The sequence below is a fragment of the Phascolarctos cinereus genome, unplaced genomic scaffold, assembly GCF_003287225.1.
Source record: "Phascolarctos cinereus isolate Bilbo 61053 unplaced genomic scaffold, phaCin_HiC Scaffold_5;HRSCAF=322, whole genome shotgun sequence".
Lineage (NCBI taxonomy): Eukaryota > Metazoa > Chordata > Mammalia > Diprotodontia > Phascolarctidae > Phascolarctos > Phascolarctos cinereus.
The window spans coordinates 272118678-272137388 of NW_027555958.1; the positions used below are offsets into that span (position 1 = coordinate 272118678).

An 18711-nucleotide genomic window follows, 5' to 3' on the forward strand; every position below is an offset into this window, starting at 1 on the left:
CAAAGCAAACAGGAATTCTGAGAGAGGTGTGAGGATCAAGTAAATTCCAGGCATGAAAGATGACTTATAGGGGCAGCTAGGTGGCGCACTGGATACAGCACCAGCCCTGAAGTCAGGAGGATCTGAGTTTGAATCTGACCTCAGACCAAACACTTGACACTAGCTGTGTGACCCTGGGCAAGTCACTTAACCCCAATTGCCTTAAAAAAAAAAGAAGGTAGGTAGAAACTATATTATGGAAGGCTTTTAGTACCAGGCTGAGAATTTTGTATTTTATTTTAAAATTTAGATATCTCGTATAATTCTACAGGTAGGTCATAGCAGCCTCATTGCATTTGTGTTTTGTGTCATTGAAGGGTCTGGGTTCCTTAGACTAGTATCAAGGATTTTTTCACATACCTGAATACCTACTCCTGCATCTACTTCATCTTTTACCCCCTCTCATTTCAGGGTATGTTCCCTGCTGCTATCTGCCTGATACCACATACCATTTTAACCTTTGTCTTCTTGGAGCAACTTCGGTTAAACTTTGGAATCCCAATAAAAAGTGACTTGGGTCAAGACTGAGGTCCAGAAGAGCTTTGTACCTAAGTTTGCCAGAGATTCCATCAAAAAGACCAAGAGTGTTCCCCAGATACCTCTGACTTTGCCATTTCAGGGTGTAAAGAAGCTCATTGACCTGCCATGATTTCCTATGCCTTGGCTTGTGCACTTCATTGGTATACAAGTACACTGTTATAGCCTCTTAGGGGAATGGGTGGTGTCCATTGATCCTTCTCCCTTTCTCTCCACCCTTACCTACTTACCGTAGGGCAGTGGTTTACTCAGGTGAGCCTTCTTTCCTTGTGGCCTTTATAGCCTCAGCTCCTTGTAACCTGGGGTGGCTGTGACGTAGACCGGAGAATAATATCCCATTCTGGTGTGAGAAGGTTGATTTCTGGAGTTCCAGAGCCAATGACAGAGATATGTTGGTTCTCAGCAATATGGTCTGCCCTGGGTGCTCTTAACTTGCCCTTCTTAATGCATTTTAGACAGTACCTTACTTCCCCCCAATCCCATCTTCAGCTTGGGTCTCTGCATCCCTCAGAGGCTGTGAAGATTGAATCTTGGCAATCATTATTGGTCCCATCACAGCCACAGCACATCCAGACCTGCCTTGGACCTGGAGGCAAACTGTGTGTACATATTTGGGGTGATGGGTAGGGGCAAGGATTCATGGGGGGGGAGTGCAAAACTTATAATTGTTTGCATTTTTAACGTTCATCCCTGATATTTTAACCATTCAAACACTAAATATATTTTTCCCCAAGTCCTCATATGTGTTTGTCATTATTGGACTGTGTCCTAAAGCAGGCCGGGTAATGGTAGCCTTTTCCATGGCTGTGCTTTCTGCCTGCATTGTCTCTGGGGCTTCCTCTTGGTGCACAGGTGGATTGGACTTCTGGTATGATGCTGTCCTGCCCAGGGCAGGAGGCAAACAGGTATAAAAATGAACCTAAGATCCACAGTAGTTCTTGGGCCTTTGGATCAGTGGTTTCCAAGAGACATGTGGTGTGACCCTATTTTCCAATAAACTTATAAAAGTTAATTTAATCTAATAACATATACCTTTCATCAAAGAACTCACTAGAACTTAATGATCTCACTCCCTTTCCTTTTGAGGACAAGCTCATCCCAGCTTTAACTATTCCATTATTTCATGGATTTGAATGTAATATATATATATAAGGAAATATATATATAATACATATATACACACATACATACACACACACACACATATAAATATGGAAAACTAAGTGCAGGGAAGTTGGGATCTGTCCATAGTCACACAGTGAGACAGCAGTGCTAAGATTTGAATTCAGAACTGGTGAAGCAGTGTGTCAGAGCAGAAAGAGTACTAAATTTGAAGTCAGAGAGCCATGTGTCAGATCTGACTGTCACTCAAACTTTAGCAAGTTAAAGTATGACCTTTAGCAAGTCATTTCATGTCTTTTCACTCAATAAAATGAGGGAGTTGGACTAAATTCATTCAGTGAGCATTTATTAAGCACCTGCTATCCACCAGCCATGGGGGTAGACTCTGGGGATATGAAAACAAGATGATCTACGATTCCACGAACTGATGCTCCCACTACAAGACAACACTAAGATATGCTAAGGGATATGAAGAAAGGCTAAAGGCAGCCCCTGCTCTCACAGAGCTTACAGTCTGATGGGCAAGACAATCCATACACAATGATGTATAAACAAGCTAGAGATAAGATAAATAGGGGGTGGTCTTGGGTGTAATGCATTAAGATTGAGGAGGATTTAGGAGAGGCTGTTTTCTCCTCTCTGAAATGGGGGTGATGCTAATATTTGCACAATTATTGTGAAGACCGACTGAGATGAGGTATATTTAGTCAGGTTACCCTCACCCCTCTGAGTCTCAGATACCTGTGCTAAGATCAGTCATCTGCCTTGCCTTTCCCTTTTTGGAGACCTTCAAAAAGCAACTCCTGGGCCTCTCTGAACCCCAAAACACTTAGGGAGAGATGCTAATTCAAATAGGATTATTCCCTCCTCCCCCAAAGGCTGGGGGAAGGAGGAGGTAAATGGAATGGTATCACCACGAGCTGATCTGGAACAGGAAACAAATCCATTTGCTCAGTCTAAGAAAGAAGTGTTCCCATTCCTGGGACTGTGAGCATTTTAAAACAAAACAGGTTTAAATAGCACAAGTCATGAAAGTGCTACATAGTTTTGTCAACTAAGTTTGCACTGAAACTTCCAGAGCTGGTGGTCTCTGGAAAGGAAGGAACTCATACAATCTGGTGGAGGACAGCCCCAAGGGAAAGTAGAGAATAATGATAATCCCAAGAAGGACCCATGATACCTGCCAGAAGTGGAAGACAGCAAGAATAGGACACCTACAGGAACCAGCAACCAGTGAGGAGGTGCTGATTAAAAAAGCAACGTGCCCTTGAACATGGACGTGAAGTAGCAAACCCCTACATGACCTTCCCCCTTGAAGGGGACAATATTGTAACAAGGACTTTACCCTTCCCTGAGGGAAGGACAGCCTGGTTGGCAGCAGAAGCTTTTGAATATGAGCTCAAAAACAATTTCTTCTTGTCTCCTTTATTATGTAAATAAATCTGTTCTGTGGCTCAAAGCCTTGTAAACCCGAACACTTATAAGAGGAACTAGTGGCTCCCCTCAAAAAAGAAGACACTAAATTTCCCACATTATACCTGGATGGGGACAAAAAACCAGGGAATTCAGAGTTCCCAAAGTTTACAACTGTCAGGAGGAAGCCTCTGACATAAGCTTTGCCAACACAGGAACTGTTATTATGAATCAATATCCTTTATAGAGCAACTGCAGATTTTGGCAGATTTGGGGGATAATGGGTAAAATGAAATGTGGGAATATAAGACTGTGCTGGTTTCCCATGAGATGATGAGTTACTAAAGGGCAGAGGAACTATCTTCTAATTCCTTTTATAACACTTCATTTTGCACTAAACCCTATGTGTTAGACACGCAGTGGGCACTCTGTGAACATTACTGAATGATTGCCAGTGGCACAGGAACTGTTTTCAAAAGACTGAAAGTCTAGAGGGTGATGACAGATCTCAGTCAGAGGGCGAGTATTTTGCAGAGGCTCCCTTGATTTGCTCATCGGATTTCATCAGCTTAATCTCAGCCCTAACTATATGCTCTAATTGAAGAGTCCTTAGCATCAGCTGTTTCAATCTCTCTACTTCCAATCATGTAAAACATTTCCATATTAGTCATGAAGAAACAGAACAAAAGGAAAAAAAATGCAAAAAACATAAGGTGAAAATAGCATGCTTTGATCTGCACTCAAACTCCATCAGAGGTGGATAGCATTTTTCATTGTGGGTCTTTTGGAACTGACCTGAATCATTGCAGTGCTGAGAAGAGCTAAATCTATCAGAGTTCATCCTTGCACAATGTTGCTGTTACTGTATACAATGTTCTCCTGGTTCTACTCACTTATTTTGCATCAATTCATGTAAATCTTTCCAGGTTTTTCTGAAACTATCCTGCTCATCATTTCCTATAGCACAATAGTATTCCATTACATTAATATACCACAACTTGTTCAGCCATTCCTCAATGACAAGCATCCTCTCAATTTTCAATTTTTTACCACCACAAAAAAGAGCTGCTACAACTTTTTGTACATATGGGTCCTTTTCCCTTTTTTATGATCTCTTTGGGATATAGACCTAATAGTGATATTGATGGATCAAAGGGTATGCATAGGTTGGTTGTCCTTTGGGCATAGTTCTAAATTGCTCTCCAGAAGAGCTGGATCAGTTCACAACTCCACCAATAGCACACTGGTGTTCCAGTTTTCACACATTCTCTTTAACATTTACTATTTTCTTTTTCTGTCATATTAGCCAATCTGATAGGTATGAGGTGGTACCTCAGAGTTGTTTTAATTTGCATTTCTCCAATAGTGATTTGAAGCATTTTTAAACATGATTATAACTTCGATTTCTTTGTCTGAAAACTGCCTATTCATATCCTTTGACAATTTATCGACTGGGGAATAACTTGTATTCTTATAAATTTGACTTAGTTCTTCATATATTTGAGAAATGAGGCCTTTCTCAAAGACACCTGCTATAAAAATTGTTTCCCAGCTTTCTGCTTTCCTTCTAATCTTTATTGGATTGGTTTTGTTCATGAAAAAAACTTTTTAATTTAATATAATCAAAATTATCCATTTGTATCTCATAATGCTCTTGTTTTGGTCATGAATTCTATCCTTCTCCATAGATCTGACAGGTAAAAATTTTCCATGCTCCCCTAATTTACTTATAGTAGCATCTTTTATGTCTAAATTATGTACCCATTTTGACCTTATCTTAGTAAATGGCATAAGATATTGGTCTATACCTAGTTTCTGCCTTACTCTTTTCCAGTTTTCCCAGTAGTTTGTCAAATAGTGAGTTCTTATCCCAGAAGCTGGGGCCTCTGGGTTAAACACTAGATTACTATGGTCATTTAGTACCACGTCTTGTGTATCTGATCTGTTTCACTGATCCACTACTCTATATCTTCACCAGTACCAGAGAGTTTTGATGATTGCTGCTTTATACTATGAGATTTTGTATGGCTAGGCCACCTTCCTTTGCTTTTTTCCCCCATTAATTCCTTTGATATTCTTGACATTCTTGATATTCTAACAGATGAATTTTATTATTTTTTGTAGCTCTATAAAATATTTTTTGGTATTTTTGGTAGTTTGATTGGTATGGCACTGAGTAAGTAAATTGATCTAGACAGAATTGTCATTTTTGTTATATTGCTTGGCCTACCCATGAGCAACTGATATTTTTCCAGTTGTTTAGATCTGACTTTATTCGTGTGAAAAATGTTTTGCAATTGTGTTCATATGGTTCCTGGGTTTGCCTTGGTAGGTATATTCCCAAGTATTTTATACTGTCTATGGTTATTTTAAATGGAATTTCTCTTTCTTTTTCTTGCTGCTGGACTTTGTTGGTAATATATACAATGCTGATGATTTATGTTGGTTTATTTTGTATCCTGCAACTTTGCTAAAGTTGTTATTTCAAGTAATTTTTTAGTTGATTCTCTAAGTATACCATCATATCATCTACAAAGAGTGATGGTTTTGTTTCCTCATTGCCTATTCTAATTAATTTCTTTTTCTTCTCTTATTGTTAAAGCTAACATAACAGTGGTGATAATGGGCATCTTTGTTTTACCCCTGATCTTACTGAGGCTTCTAGCTTATCCCTATTACAGATAATGCTTGCTGATGGTTTTAAATAGATACTACTTATCATTTTAAGGAAAGCTCAATTTATTCCTATGCTCTCTAGTGTTTTTAGCAGGAATGGGTGCTATATTTTGTCAAAAGCCTTTTCTGCATCTATTGAGATAATCATATGATTTCTGTCAGCTTTGTTATTGATGTGTTATTGATGCCCTTATGCTGGGCATAAGGCAAAGCAGATAGGATTACAAACAAGAATCACCTCCCCAGCAAAACTGAGCATAATCCTTCAGGGGAAAAAATGGAAATTCAGTGAAATAGAGGACTTTCACACATTCTTGATGAGAAGCAAACACTTCTAAGGAGGGATAGGGTCAAAAGAGAGAATAGAATAAATGGGGAGTGGGACAAGATGAAGGGAAATATAGTTAGTTTTTCATAACATGACTACTATGGAAGTGTTTTGCATGACTACATATGTATAAGCTGTATTGAGTTGTTTGCTTTCTCAATGAGGGTGGGAAGGGAGGGAGGGAGAAAATTTGGAACCCAAAGTTTTAAAAACAAATGTTAAAAATTGTTTTCACATGCAACTGGGAAATAAGATATACAGGCAATGGGGTATAGAAATCTTTCCTGCCCTATAGGAAAATAGAAGGGGAAGGGGATAAGAGAAGGGGAAGAGATAGAAGGGAGGGAAGATTAGAGGAAGGAGTATTCAAAATGCATGCCATCTTGGGGTGGGGGGTGGGGACAAGATGGGGAGAAAATTTGGAACTCAAAATCTTGTGGAAGTAAATATTGAAAACTAAAAATAAAGAAATTAATTTTAAAAATCCTTTTTGAGCTTTTCCAGGAGGATTTTTTGGGCCTGAGACTGAATTATAGTTTTCTTTGAGGCTTTGAATGTGTTTTGACATTGTTTTCTTCTTCTGGGTTTGTGTTTTGATCTTCTCTGTCACCATAGTAGCTTTCTATGACCAGGCATTTTTTTTTTTTTGCTCATTTTCCAGTCTATTTTGTGACTTTTTAACACTGAGCTCTACTTCTGGGGCACAAGGAGTACTGTTCCAAGCATCTTGCTCCAAGAAGCCAGGGACCCGGTTACTGGCTTGCTTGGCCAGGGTCTCCTGGGCTGGTGGCTGGCCTGTTGCAGTGGGGTCACCAGGCTCAGTCACTGTTGCTGCACTAGGGCTTCCAGGTGAGCTGGTGGCTGGAGCTCATAGCTGGCCCACTGTGCTGCTGGCCTGATGAGTTGGGATCACAGGGCTTGGTTGCTGATCTGTGCTGGGGCTAAGGGATAAGGTCTGGCTTGCCCAGACACTGCCTGCACTGGGCTGTACTCCCCCTTATACCCAAAGGAGACAGACCTCTTGTTCAGTCCTTCTAAGTTGTCTTGGGCTGGAAAATGTTTCACCCTGTTCTTTTGTGGATGTCTCTCCAGAATTCGTTTTGAGGTTTGAATTAAAGTTATTTACATGGGGCAGCTAGATGGCACAGTGGATACAGCACCAGCCCTTGAGTCAGGAGGACCTGAATTCAAATCTGGCCTCAGACATATAACACTTCCTAGCTGTGTGACTCTGGGCAAGTCACTTAACCCCAATTGCCTCACTAAAAAAAAAAAGTTATTTAGAGGGAAACTGGTAAGAGCTCAGGCAAATTTCTGCCTTTTCTCTGCTGTCTTTTAGACACCCTTAATTGAGGACACAGGTTATACTGACTGAGAAACCTAGTCAGATCTGAAGACTGATGCAAGAAGTTTTATCACAACTATAAATCTTAAGCACCCCATGTATCTTAATGAAAATTGGCCCCATGCTGGCCAATAAGTTGTTGTTTCCATGTTCCTTTGATCTAATACAATTTGGGGGAAGTGGGACACTTCTTTTTCTGATTTCAGGGAATTGCACCTGTTTGCTCTTCCCCTCCCAATCTGGAAAGTCCCTAATCTTTCCTCCAATTAGAAATCAGATTACCTAGTTTTTTATGCTGGTTAATTGTTTTCCTTTAATTAACTGGTCTTATTTGATTAATAGTTTTCCATTCATTAAAATCTGTCTTTCCCTGTATTAAGGGTTCAGTGCCAAAGCTGTGGAGGCCTGGTCCCAATTTGTTATGTTATTGGCTTATATTGTTATGCATTACTTAATAAATCAATATGCTCAGAAGTTCAAACCTTTGTTTATTAAGCCATTTCACCCCCTTCCCTCCCAATTATACTAGTATTTATTCTGAATTGCAGAATCCTGTAGCACAGCATTTACATTTTCTTGCTCAGATGTATCCTCCTGTTTAATCTGAACTGATGTCTGGAGCAAGGCAGAACCACATGCATGTGGTTCTGCCAGGAATTTGGGAGAATTTCCCAGAAAATTTCTTCCATATTCTCTGTCATTCTGCTTAGCACCAAAGACGCACCTGTTCTCTCTAAAGGTAACCCACCAAATTGGAGATGTCAAGAGCTGAAGACACATGAATCAGCATGTGGCAAACTATGGCTTGAGGGCCAAATCACACCTGCAATCTGCACACATGTGTACAGCAATGTGCTAAGGGCTCCCAGGTAGGCTGTGGGACCTGGTCCGGGCCACAGGTTCAGCATCTAGAGGGAAGGCACAGATAGAGTAGGAATAGGGGAAACCTTGCTGAGGCACGGACACCTACCACCGAAGTTCTCTTACTTTTTTTTTTGTTGTTGTCGTTCATGGTGTTTGTCCTGAGGAATCAAAGCATAGTAAAAATTGAGTTGGCAACACTAAAGGAGAGTTGGGAGGCTCTGAAATGCAGTTTCCTTTCAACAAAAATAGCCATTTTTTGGTTGTTATTGAGTTCATGGCTAGTTCAAGGTCTCAGGTGTTTTGAGATTAGTACCCACTCTGAAGGGCAAATTTTGTTTGTTTTGTTGATTATCTCCAGTTTATCTGGTATATATCTTGCTTGTACATAGTTGTTTTCATACTGTCTCCCCGCATTGAGCTCCTTGAGAGAAGAGGGTGTTTTATGTTTTTGTTTTTTGGGTTTTTTTTTGTATCCCCAGTGCTTATCACAGTGACTGGCACATAGTAGGCACTTAATAAATTCTTGTTGACTTGACTTATACATAGGTGTTTAGGGGTAGAATCAAGATAGAGCAGAAGAAGCATTTTTGCCCAGCTCACTCAGTACACCTTTATAACAACTTAGAAAAGGCACCAGACCAAATTCTAATTGGGAAAGCCAAGAAAAAGTCATAGTGAGTCATTTTCCCAGCTCAGGCCAGCTTCAAGAGATGGAAAGAGAGGTGTGTAGATACCAGTACAAAGAACAAGCATGGTGGTGGAGGTGGTAGTGGGGAGCATTCCAGTGCCCAAGGAGTAAAGAAAATAACTCCTTTAAAATCAGAATTGGCCAAAGGGTAAAAGAGGTACAAAGATTTACTGAAGAAAATAACATCTTAAAAATTAGAAATGGCCAAATGGAAACTAATGACTCCATGAAACATCAAGAAATAATAAAAGTCAAAAGACTGAAAAAATAGAAGAAAATATGCAATATCTCATAGGAAAAAACTGACCTAGAAAAAAGATTAAGGAGAAGCACTTAATCATTTAAGAATCATTGGGCTACTTGAAAGCCATGAACCAAAAAAAAAAAAAAAAAGAGAGAGCCTATAAGAAAGAGAGTGGTGGATCAGTGGAATAGTTTAGGTACACAAGACACAACAGTTAATGATTACAGTAATCTATTGTTTGATAAACTCAAAGACCCCAGCTTCTGGGATAAGAACTCACTATTTGACAAAAACTGCTGAAAAGCTGGAAAATGGTATGGCAGAAACGAGGCATAGACCAACACCTTACACCATATACCAAGATAAAGTCAAAATGGGTACAAGATTTAGATATAAAGGCTGATACCATAAGCAAACTAGGAGAACAAGGATAGTATACCTGTCAGATTTATGGAGAATAGAAGAATTTATGACCAAACAAGAGATAGAGAACATTACGAAATGCAAAATGGATAATTTTGATTACATTAAATTGAAAAGTTTTTACACAAAGCCAATTCAACCAAAATTAGAAGGGAAGCAGAAAGCTGGGAAGCAATTTTTACAGCCAGTGTCTCTGATAAATGCCTCATTTCCAAAGTATATAGAGAACTGAGTCAAATTTATAAGAATACAAGTCATTCCCCAGTTGATAAATGGTCAAAGAATATGAATAGGCAATTTTCAGATAAAAAAAATTAAAGCTATCTATAGTCATATGAAAAAACGCTCTAAGTCACTATTGATTAGAGAAATGTAAATCAAAACAATTCTGAGGGCTTCCGGGAGCCAAGATGGTGGAGTGAAAAAGTAGTCGCTCTCACTCTCCCCTATCAACCTCTGAAAACCCAGAAAATATCACCCCAGAAAAAAAAAAACCCTGGAACTCCTGAACTAGAAGACAAGGATCAGCAGTGCAGTAGCTCAGCAAATGGGTCTCCCAGTGTCTCAGCAAAAATAAGGGGCCCCAGGCAGATAAGTACCCTGCGGCATTCATCTGAAAGGAGGTGAAGAAAACAACCTAAAGGCTTCCTAAAGCCCGCCTTGCTGATTCCAACCCAACACCAGGTGAGCTGTAGGAGCCCCCCCCATTTGTGAAGAGATCCTGAAGCCCAGGTGGTAGACAGGAACAAACACCTGGACCTCCAAGTGCCTCATTGAGGGGGGGAGAACCAGTGGAAACCAGCTCAGAAAATCACCAGGAGTCTCGGCAATCCACTGCAAAGGAATCTCCCAGTGCATCAGCAGAAAGGAGGGAGACAACACTGCAGGAGGCCCCAGGCAGATAAATACCCTGCAGCACCCATCTGAAAGGAGCTGAAGAAAGCTAAAGGAAAGGAAAAGCAGGCAACCTAGAATTGCCTGAAAGTTCCAGCCTTGCTGATTCCAGCCCAACACAAGGTAAGCTGCCAGAAACCTACAGCCTCCAATTGCCAGCATAAGAGGCCCCAGCACACAAAGCCAGTGACCAAGACCTAGGCTCCCAACACAAGAAGCTTGGGTCAGTACCCTCTGTTCCCCAGCAGGAGAGCTCAATCTCTTTAAAGGCCAGGGAATAAAGAAACACCATGAGTAAAAAGAAACGTACCATAGATTCATATTATGAGAAGAGTGAAGATCAAGACAGAAATTCTGAAGAGGACAACATTGTCAACAAACCCACATCTGCAACAACAAAAGGGAATATGAACTGGTCTGAAGCCCAAAAAGCCTTCTTAGAAGAGCTCAAGAAGGATTTTAATAGTCAAATGAGAGAGGTAAAGAGTCCTTCAAAAATACAATTGGCCAATTGGAAAAAAAATACACTGAAGAAAACAAGTCCCTAAAAAACACAATTGGCCAGTTGAAGAAGGAAGTACAAAAACTAACAGAAGAAAACAATCTGTTAAAAACTAGAATTGGACAAATGGAAACTAATGTCTCTATGAGAGAGCAAGAATCAGTCAAACAGAAACAAAAAAATGAAAAAAATAGATGAAAATGTAAAATACCTCATCAGTAAAACAACCGACCTGGAAAATCGACTCAGGAGAGACAATTTAAAAATTATTGGACTACCTGAAAATCATGATAAAAAAAGAGCCTGGACAGTATCTTTCAGGAAATCATAAAGGAAAACTGCCCTGAAGTCCTAGAACCAGAAGGGAAAATAACCATAGAAAGAATCTACCACTCACCACCTGAAAGAGATCCCAAATTGACAACACCAAGGAATATAATAGCAAAATTCCAAAATTACCAGATGAAAGAGAAGGTGCTGCAAGCAGCCAGAAAGAAAAATTTAAATATCATGGAACCACAGTCAGGATTACACAGGACCTTGCAGCTTCTACATTAAAAGACCGCAGGGCATGGAACATGATATTCCATAAGGCAAAGGAGCTTGGAATGCAGCCAAGGATCAATTACCCAGCAAAAATGAGCATCATTTTTCAAGGGAGGAGGTGGATATTCAATGAAATAGGAGACTTCCAAACTTTCCTGATAAAAAGACCAGAGCTCAACAAAAAATTTGATCTTCAAGTACAGGACTCAAGAAGGACTTAAAAAGGTAAATGGGAAGGATACAATATGTTGTTAATAAGGGGGGGCTGTTTAAACCCCTACAAGGGAATATGAGACTTGCAACCCTTGAGAACTGTATTGTTATTACACCTTGTTAAAGGAGTATACATAAAGAGGGTGGATATTAGTTGACTTTGATGTAATGATAAAAAAAAATCTAATCAAGTGGGTTAAATGGATCCAAATAAGTGGATCAATCTGATCTTAGAAAATGTACTGAGAAAGGAGGAGGCAGACAAGGGTAAATTACATTACAGGAAAAGACACAAAATCCTATTACAGCAGAGGGAAAGAAGGGGGGGAGCATTGTTTGAACCTTACTCTCATCAGATTTGGCTCAAGAAGGGCATAATATAATCAGTTAGGTATAGAAATCTAACTTGCCCTATAGGCAGTAGGAGGAAAAGGGGAAAGAAAAGGGAGGGGGAAAGAAAAGGAGGGGGGAAAGAAGGGAGGGAAGCAGCAGTAAGACTAAAGGGGAAGAAAAGGGAAAGGGATAATAAAAGGGGGAAGGGACTGAAGGAGGTGAAGGTCAAAAGCAAAACACTAGTGAAGGGGAGAAAGGAAAAAGGAGAAAGAAAAGCATAAATAGGGGGGGAAAGGATGGAGAAAAAGACACAGATAGTAATCATAACTGTGAATGTGAATGGGATGAACTCTCCCATAAAACGGAAACGGATTGCAGAATGGATTAAAAACCATAATCCTATAATATGTTGTTTACAGGAAACACATTTGAAAAAGAGTGACACATACAGGGTAAAGGTAAAGGCTGGAGCAGAATATATTATAGGTCAGCTGAAGTAAAAAAAAGCAGGGGTAGCAATCCTGATCTCAGATAAAGCAAAAGCAAAAACAGATCTAATCAAAAGAGATAAGGAAGGAAACTACATCCTGCTAAAAGGCACCATAGACAATGAAATAATATTACATTAAATTGAAAAGTTTTTGCACAAACAAAGCCAATGCAACTAAGATTAGAAGGAAGGTAGAAAATTGGGAAAGAATTTTTACAACCAGTCTTTCTGATAAAGGCCTCATTTCTAAAATATTTAGAGAATTAAGACAAATTTATAAGAACACAAGCCATTCCCCAATTGATAAATGGTCAAAGGATATGAAGAGACAGTTCTCAGATGAAGAAATTAAAGCCATCTATAGTCATATGAAAAAATGCTCTAAATCGTTATTGATTAGAGAAATGCAAATCAAAACAACTCTGAGGTACCACATCACACCCATCAATTGGCCAACATGACAAAACAGGAAAATGATAAATGTTGGAGAAGGATGTGGGAAAATTGGAAAGCTAATACATTGTTGGTGGAGTTGTGAAATGATCCAACCACTTTGGAGAACAATTTGGAACTATGCCCAAAGGGCTACAAAAATGTGCATACCCTTTGATCCAGCAATAGCACTTCTAGGGCTATATCCCAAAGAGATCAAACAAATGGGAAAAGGACCCACATGTACAAAAATATACATAGCAGCTCTTTTTGTGGTGGCAAAGAATTGGAAATTGAGAGAATGCCCATCAATTGGGGAATGGCTGAGCAAGTTGTGGTATATGAATGTAATAGAATACTATTGTGCTATAAGAAATGATAAACAGGCTGACTTCAGAAAAACCTGGAAAGACTTATATGGTCTGATGCTGAGTGAAGTGAGCAGAACCAAGAGGACTTTGTACACAATAGCAGCCACGTTATGACTAAGAATGTTAAACTGAACCCTTCTCAGCATTACAAGGATCTAAGACATCTCCAGAGGCCTCGGGATGGAAAATGCTGTCCACATCCAAAGAAAGAACTATGGAAGTCGAATCATTCTCACTTATTTTTACCTTCTGTTGGGTTTTGTTTCATCTTTCTGATGGTTCCTCCTATCAGTTTTAATTTTTACTTACAACTTCACTAATGTGAAAATATGTTTAATGGGTATGTAAATGTAAAGCCTATGTCAGATTGTGTGCCGTCTTGGGGAGGGTGGGGGGGAGAAAAAGGGAGCAAAATTTTTCAACTCAAAAGCATATGGAAAAAAAAAATTAAAAAAAAAACAATTCTGAGATACCACATCACACCTCTCAGACTGGCTAACATGACAAAACAGGAAAATGATCAATGTTGGAAAAGATGTGGGAAAATTGGAGCACTAATGCATTGTTGGCGGAGTTGTGAACTGATCCAACCATTCTGGAGAGCAATTTGGAAAGCATACCCTTTGACCCAGCAATAGCACTTCTAGGGCTATATCCCAAAGAGATCATAAAAATGGGAAAAGGACCCACATGTACAAAAATATTTATAGCAGCTCTTTGTGTGGTGGGAAAGAATTGGAAATTGAGAGGATGCCTATGAATTGGGGAGTAGCTAAATAAGTTGTGGTATATGAATGTGATGGAATACTACTGTGCTATAAGAAATGATGAACAGGCAGATTTTAGAAAAACCTGGAAAAACTTACATGAACTGATGCTGAGTGAATTGAGTAGAACCAGGAGAACATCATACACAGTAACAGCAACACTATGCAATGACCAACTTTGATAGACTTAACTCTTCTCAGCAATGCAAGGATCTAAGACAACTACAAAAGATTTATGATGAAAAATGCTATCCACATCCAGAAAAAGAACTATGGAGTCTGAATGCAGATCAAAGCACATTATTTGCTCTCTTTTTTTGGGGGGGGGGTGAGGTTTGTTTCTTCTTTCTCGTGGTTCTCCCATTGGTTGTAATTTTTCTTTACAACATGACTAATGTGAAAATGTGTTTAATGTGAATGTATAAGTACAGCCTATATCAAATTGCATACCATCTTGGGGAGGAGGAAGGGGAAGTAGGGGAAGAAAATTTAGAATTCAAAATCTTATGGAAATGAATTTTGAAAACTGAAAATAAATAAATTTTTAAAAAAGAACCCAGATATCATATTTCAATAAATCATAGAAGAAAAATGTCCAGATAACTTAGAACCAAAGGACAAAGTGGAAATTGAAAAAATCCATCAGTCATCTCCTGACAACCCTAAAGAAAGATAAGAAAACCCTAAACTCCTAGGAATATGATAGCCAAAATACAGAGGTCCCAGGTCAAATAAAAAATACTGCAAGCAGCCAGAAAAAAATGAATTCAAGTGCCACAGAAGTATAGTCAGGATCACTCAAGAATTAGCAGCCACCACCTTTAAAAGCCATCAGCTAGGGATATGATATTCCAGAAAGCAAAGTATCTAGGATTACAATCAAGAATAACCTACCAGAAAAAAACAAGATAATCCAACATGGAAAAAATGGAACTTTAATGAAACAGAGGACTATGAAGTATTCCTGATGAAAAACCAGAGATGAATAGGAAATTTGACATTCAAACACAACTCAAAAGAAACATTAAAAAAATAAACATGAGTGAGCAATCATAAGGGACTAAACAAGGATAGATTGCTTGCATTCTTATATAGGCAAGAACTCTATTCAGCAAAAACTGTTGGGAAAACTGGAGACTAGGTGTAGACCAACATCTTACTCCATATACCAAGACAAGCTAAAAAAGGGTACATGATTTAGACATAAAGGGTGATATAAGCAAATTAGTGAAGCACAGAAGAAATTACTGGTCACACCTATGGACTGGGAAAGAATTCATGACCCAAGAAGAGATAAAAGAGGTTCACAGGAGGTAAAATGGATAATTTTGACTACATAATTTTTTTTTTGCCAAATACAATGTGGCAAAGAAAAACAGGAAACTCAGGGGAAATGTTTGTAGCAAGTTTTTCTGATAAAGCATTTCTAAGATATATAGGGAACTGAGTCAAATTTGTCAGAAAACAAGCCATTCCCCAATTCTTAAGTGGTCAAAGAATCTGAATAGGTAGTTTTCTGGGGAAGAAATCCAAGCTATCAATAGCCATGCTAATCAATAAACATTTATTAAGTGCCTACTTCATCATGGGCACTGTGCTAAGCAGTGGGATAAAACAGAGGCAAAAGACAATCCTCGTCCTGAAGGAGCTTACAATCTAATGGGGGAGATAATGTGAAAACAAATATATACAAATCAAGTTATATACAGGATAAATAGGAAATAGTTAACAGGAGGAAGGTACTAGAATTAAGAGGGGTTGAGAAAGGCTTCCTAAAAGATAAAATTTTAGTTGGGACCTAAAGGAAGCCAGAGGAATACAAATTAAGAAAACTCTGAGGTAGCACTTCACACTCATAATATTGGTTAAGATGACAAAAAAGGAAAGTGATAAATACTGGTGGAAAACAGGTACACTAATGCATTCTTGGTGGAATTAATTGGTGGAACTGTGAACTAGTCAAGCCATTCAATGAGGAAAGCAATTTGGAATTATGCCTAAAAAGCTATTAAATTGTGCATGCCTTTTTTTGCCAAGAAAAGTCCAAATGCGGTAATGAAGAGTAGTACACAACTGAACGACAACAACCCTTTGGCCTACTGAGTCTATACCCTACTGGATCTATACCCCAAAAAGATCAAAGAAAGAGGCAAAGTACCTATATATACAAAAATATTAATAGCAGTATCTTTTTGGGGGGCAAAGAACTACACATTAAGGATATGTCCATCAACTGGGAAATGGCTGAACATATGGTATATGAATCTAATGGAAGAGTATTGTGGTGGTGGTGGTGTTTGTCCTTTGTTCTCAAAGAGGACTAATGACATCAAGAGGGTGATATTTTGACTTGCAAATGAGTTGGATTTAAGCGAGGCAGAGCTGTGCAAAGCCATCAATCTTACCCTCTCCTTCAGAGTTATCAGAATCCAGTGGCAAGTCAGGAGACTGGCAATGGCCCCCACAGAAAGGAATGGGAAAGGCTTGAAGGAGGGAGACCAATCAGAAGGTATGGTAACAGTTTAGGCATGTGGTGATGAGGGCCCACACCAGGATGGTGGTAGTATCAGAGGACAGAAGTGTGCACATGCAAGATATGTTGTGAAGGTAGATATTATTGTGGTTTAAGAAATGGGGGGTGGGGGGCAGGTAGGTGGCACAGTGGATACAGCACCAACCCTGGAGTCAGGAGAACCTGAGTTCAAATCTGGTCTCAGACCAGACACCTGACACTTACTAGCTGTGTGACCCTTGACAAGTCACTTAACCCCACTGCCTAGCCAAAAAAAAAAAATGAAGGGGATAGTTTCTGGAAAGATATAGGAACTGATGTTAAGTGAAATGATCAGAACCTGGAGAAAATTTATACAATAACAGCAATATTATAAAGATAATCGACTTTGAAAAACTTAGCAACTCTGGTCAACACAACCACCAACCACAGTTATACAGGACTCATGATAAAACATGCTATCCAATCTACCAATAAGGATCTGATGGACTCAGTGTATAAAATGAAGTACCTCCCTCTTCTCTCCCAGAATTTGTTTTGCATGCTCATACATATTTCTAATGGGTTTGTTTTTCTTGCTTTCTCCATGGGTGGAAGAGGGGATCTAGGGAGGAACAAAATTTGGAACTGAAAATAAAACAAAAGAGAATTTTAAAGCAAGCAAACAAAAGTTGTCATTTTGTCTCCCCTGTTTGCTTTTCATTCCTTTTTTTCCCCAATTTATTTATTTTTAATTTCCAACATTCACTTCCACAAGATTTTGAGTTCCAAATTTTCTCCCTATCCCTCCCCTCCCCCCACCCCATCATGATATGCATTCTGATTACCCCTTCCCCCAATCTGCTCTCCCTTCTATTCCCCTCCCCTTCTCTTATCCTCTTCCCCTTCTATTTTCCTGTAGGGTAAGATAGATTTCTATACCCCTTTGCCTGTATTTCCCAGTTGCATGTAGAAACAATTTTTTAACATTCATTTTTAAAACTCTGAGTTCCAAATTCTCTCCCCTCCTCCTTCCTTACCCACCATCATTAAGAGGGCAAGCAATTCGATATAGGTTATATGTGTCTAGTCATGCAAAAAACTTCCCTAATAGTCATGTTGTGAAAGACCAACTATATTTCTCTTCATCCTACTCTGCCCCCCATTTATTCTATTCTCTCCTTTGCCCATGTCCCTCCTCAAGTGTTTGTTTCTGATTTACCTCCTCCCCCAATCTACCCTCCCTTCTATCACCCCTCCCTCTCTTATCCCCTTCCCCACTGCTTTCCAATAGGGTAAGATAGATTTCCATACCCAATTGAGTGTGTATGTTCTGTCCTCAAGCCAAATCCAGTAAGAGTAAAGTTCACTCATTCCTTCTCACCTCTCCCCTCTTCCCCGCCATTGTAAAAGCTTTTTCTTGCCTCTTTTATGTGAGATAATTTACCTCATTCTACCTCTCCCTTTCTCTTTCTCCCAGCATAATCCTCTCTCACCCCTTTTCTTTTTTAGATGTATCATCCCTATATATTCAACTCATGGTGCACCCTCTATATACATTACTTCCGACTACGCTAATAATAAGAAAGGTCTCATGAGTTACAAATACCATCTTTCCATGCAAGAATGTAAGTCCCTTATGAGTTCTCTTTCCTGTTTACCTTTGCATGCTTCTCTTGAGTCTTATATTTGAAAGTCAAATTTTCTATTCAGCTTTGGTCTTTCCATCAACAATGCTGGATAGTCCTCTATTTCAATGAATTTCCATTTTTTTCCCCTGAAAGACTATACTCAGTTTTGCTGGGTAGGTGATTCTTGGTTTTAATCCTAGCTCCTTTGACCTTTGGAATATTATATTCCAAACCCTCTGATCCCTTAACGTAGAAGCTGCCAAGCTCTTGTGTTATCCTGATTGTGTTTCCACAATACTTGAAATGTTTCTTTCTGGCTGCTTACAATATTTCTTCCTTAACCTGGAAACTCTGGAATTTGG

At 39.2% G+C, this 18711-nt stretch overlaps 1 protein-coding gene across 1 annotated transcript in view; it reads left to right on the forward strand.

Annotated features, from left to right (window-relative positions):
• SLC25A10 (solute carrier family 25 member 10) overlaps positions 1 to 18711 on the forward strand; it is a 44796-nt gene that overhangs the window by 25005 nt on the left and 1080 nt on the right. The window contains exon 11 of the mRNA XM_078155719.1: positions 451 to 547. Within this exon, the coding sequence (XP_078011845.1) occupies positions 451 to 547 (97 nt within the window). The remainder of the gene's footprint in view (positions 1 to 450; positions 548 to 18711) is intronic.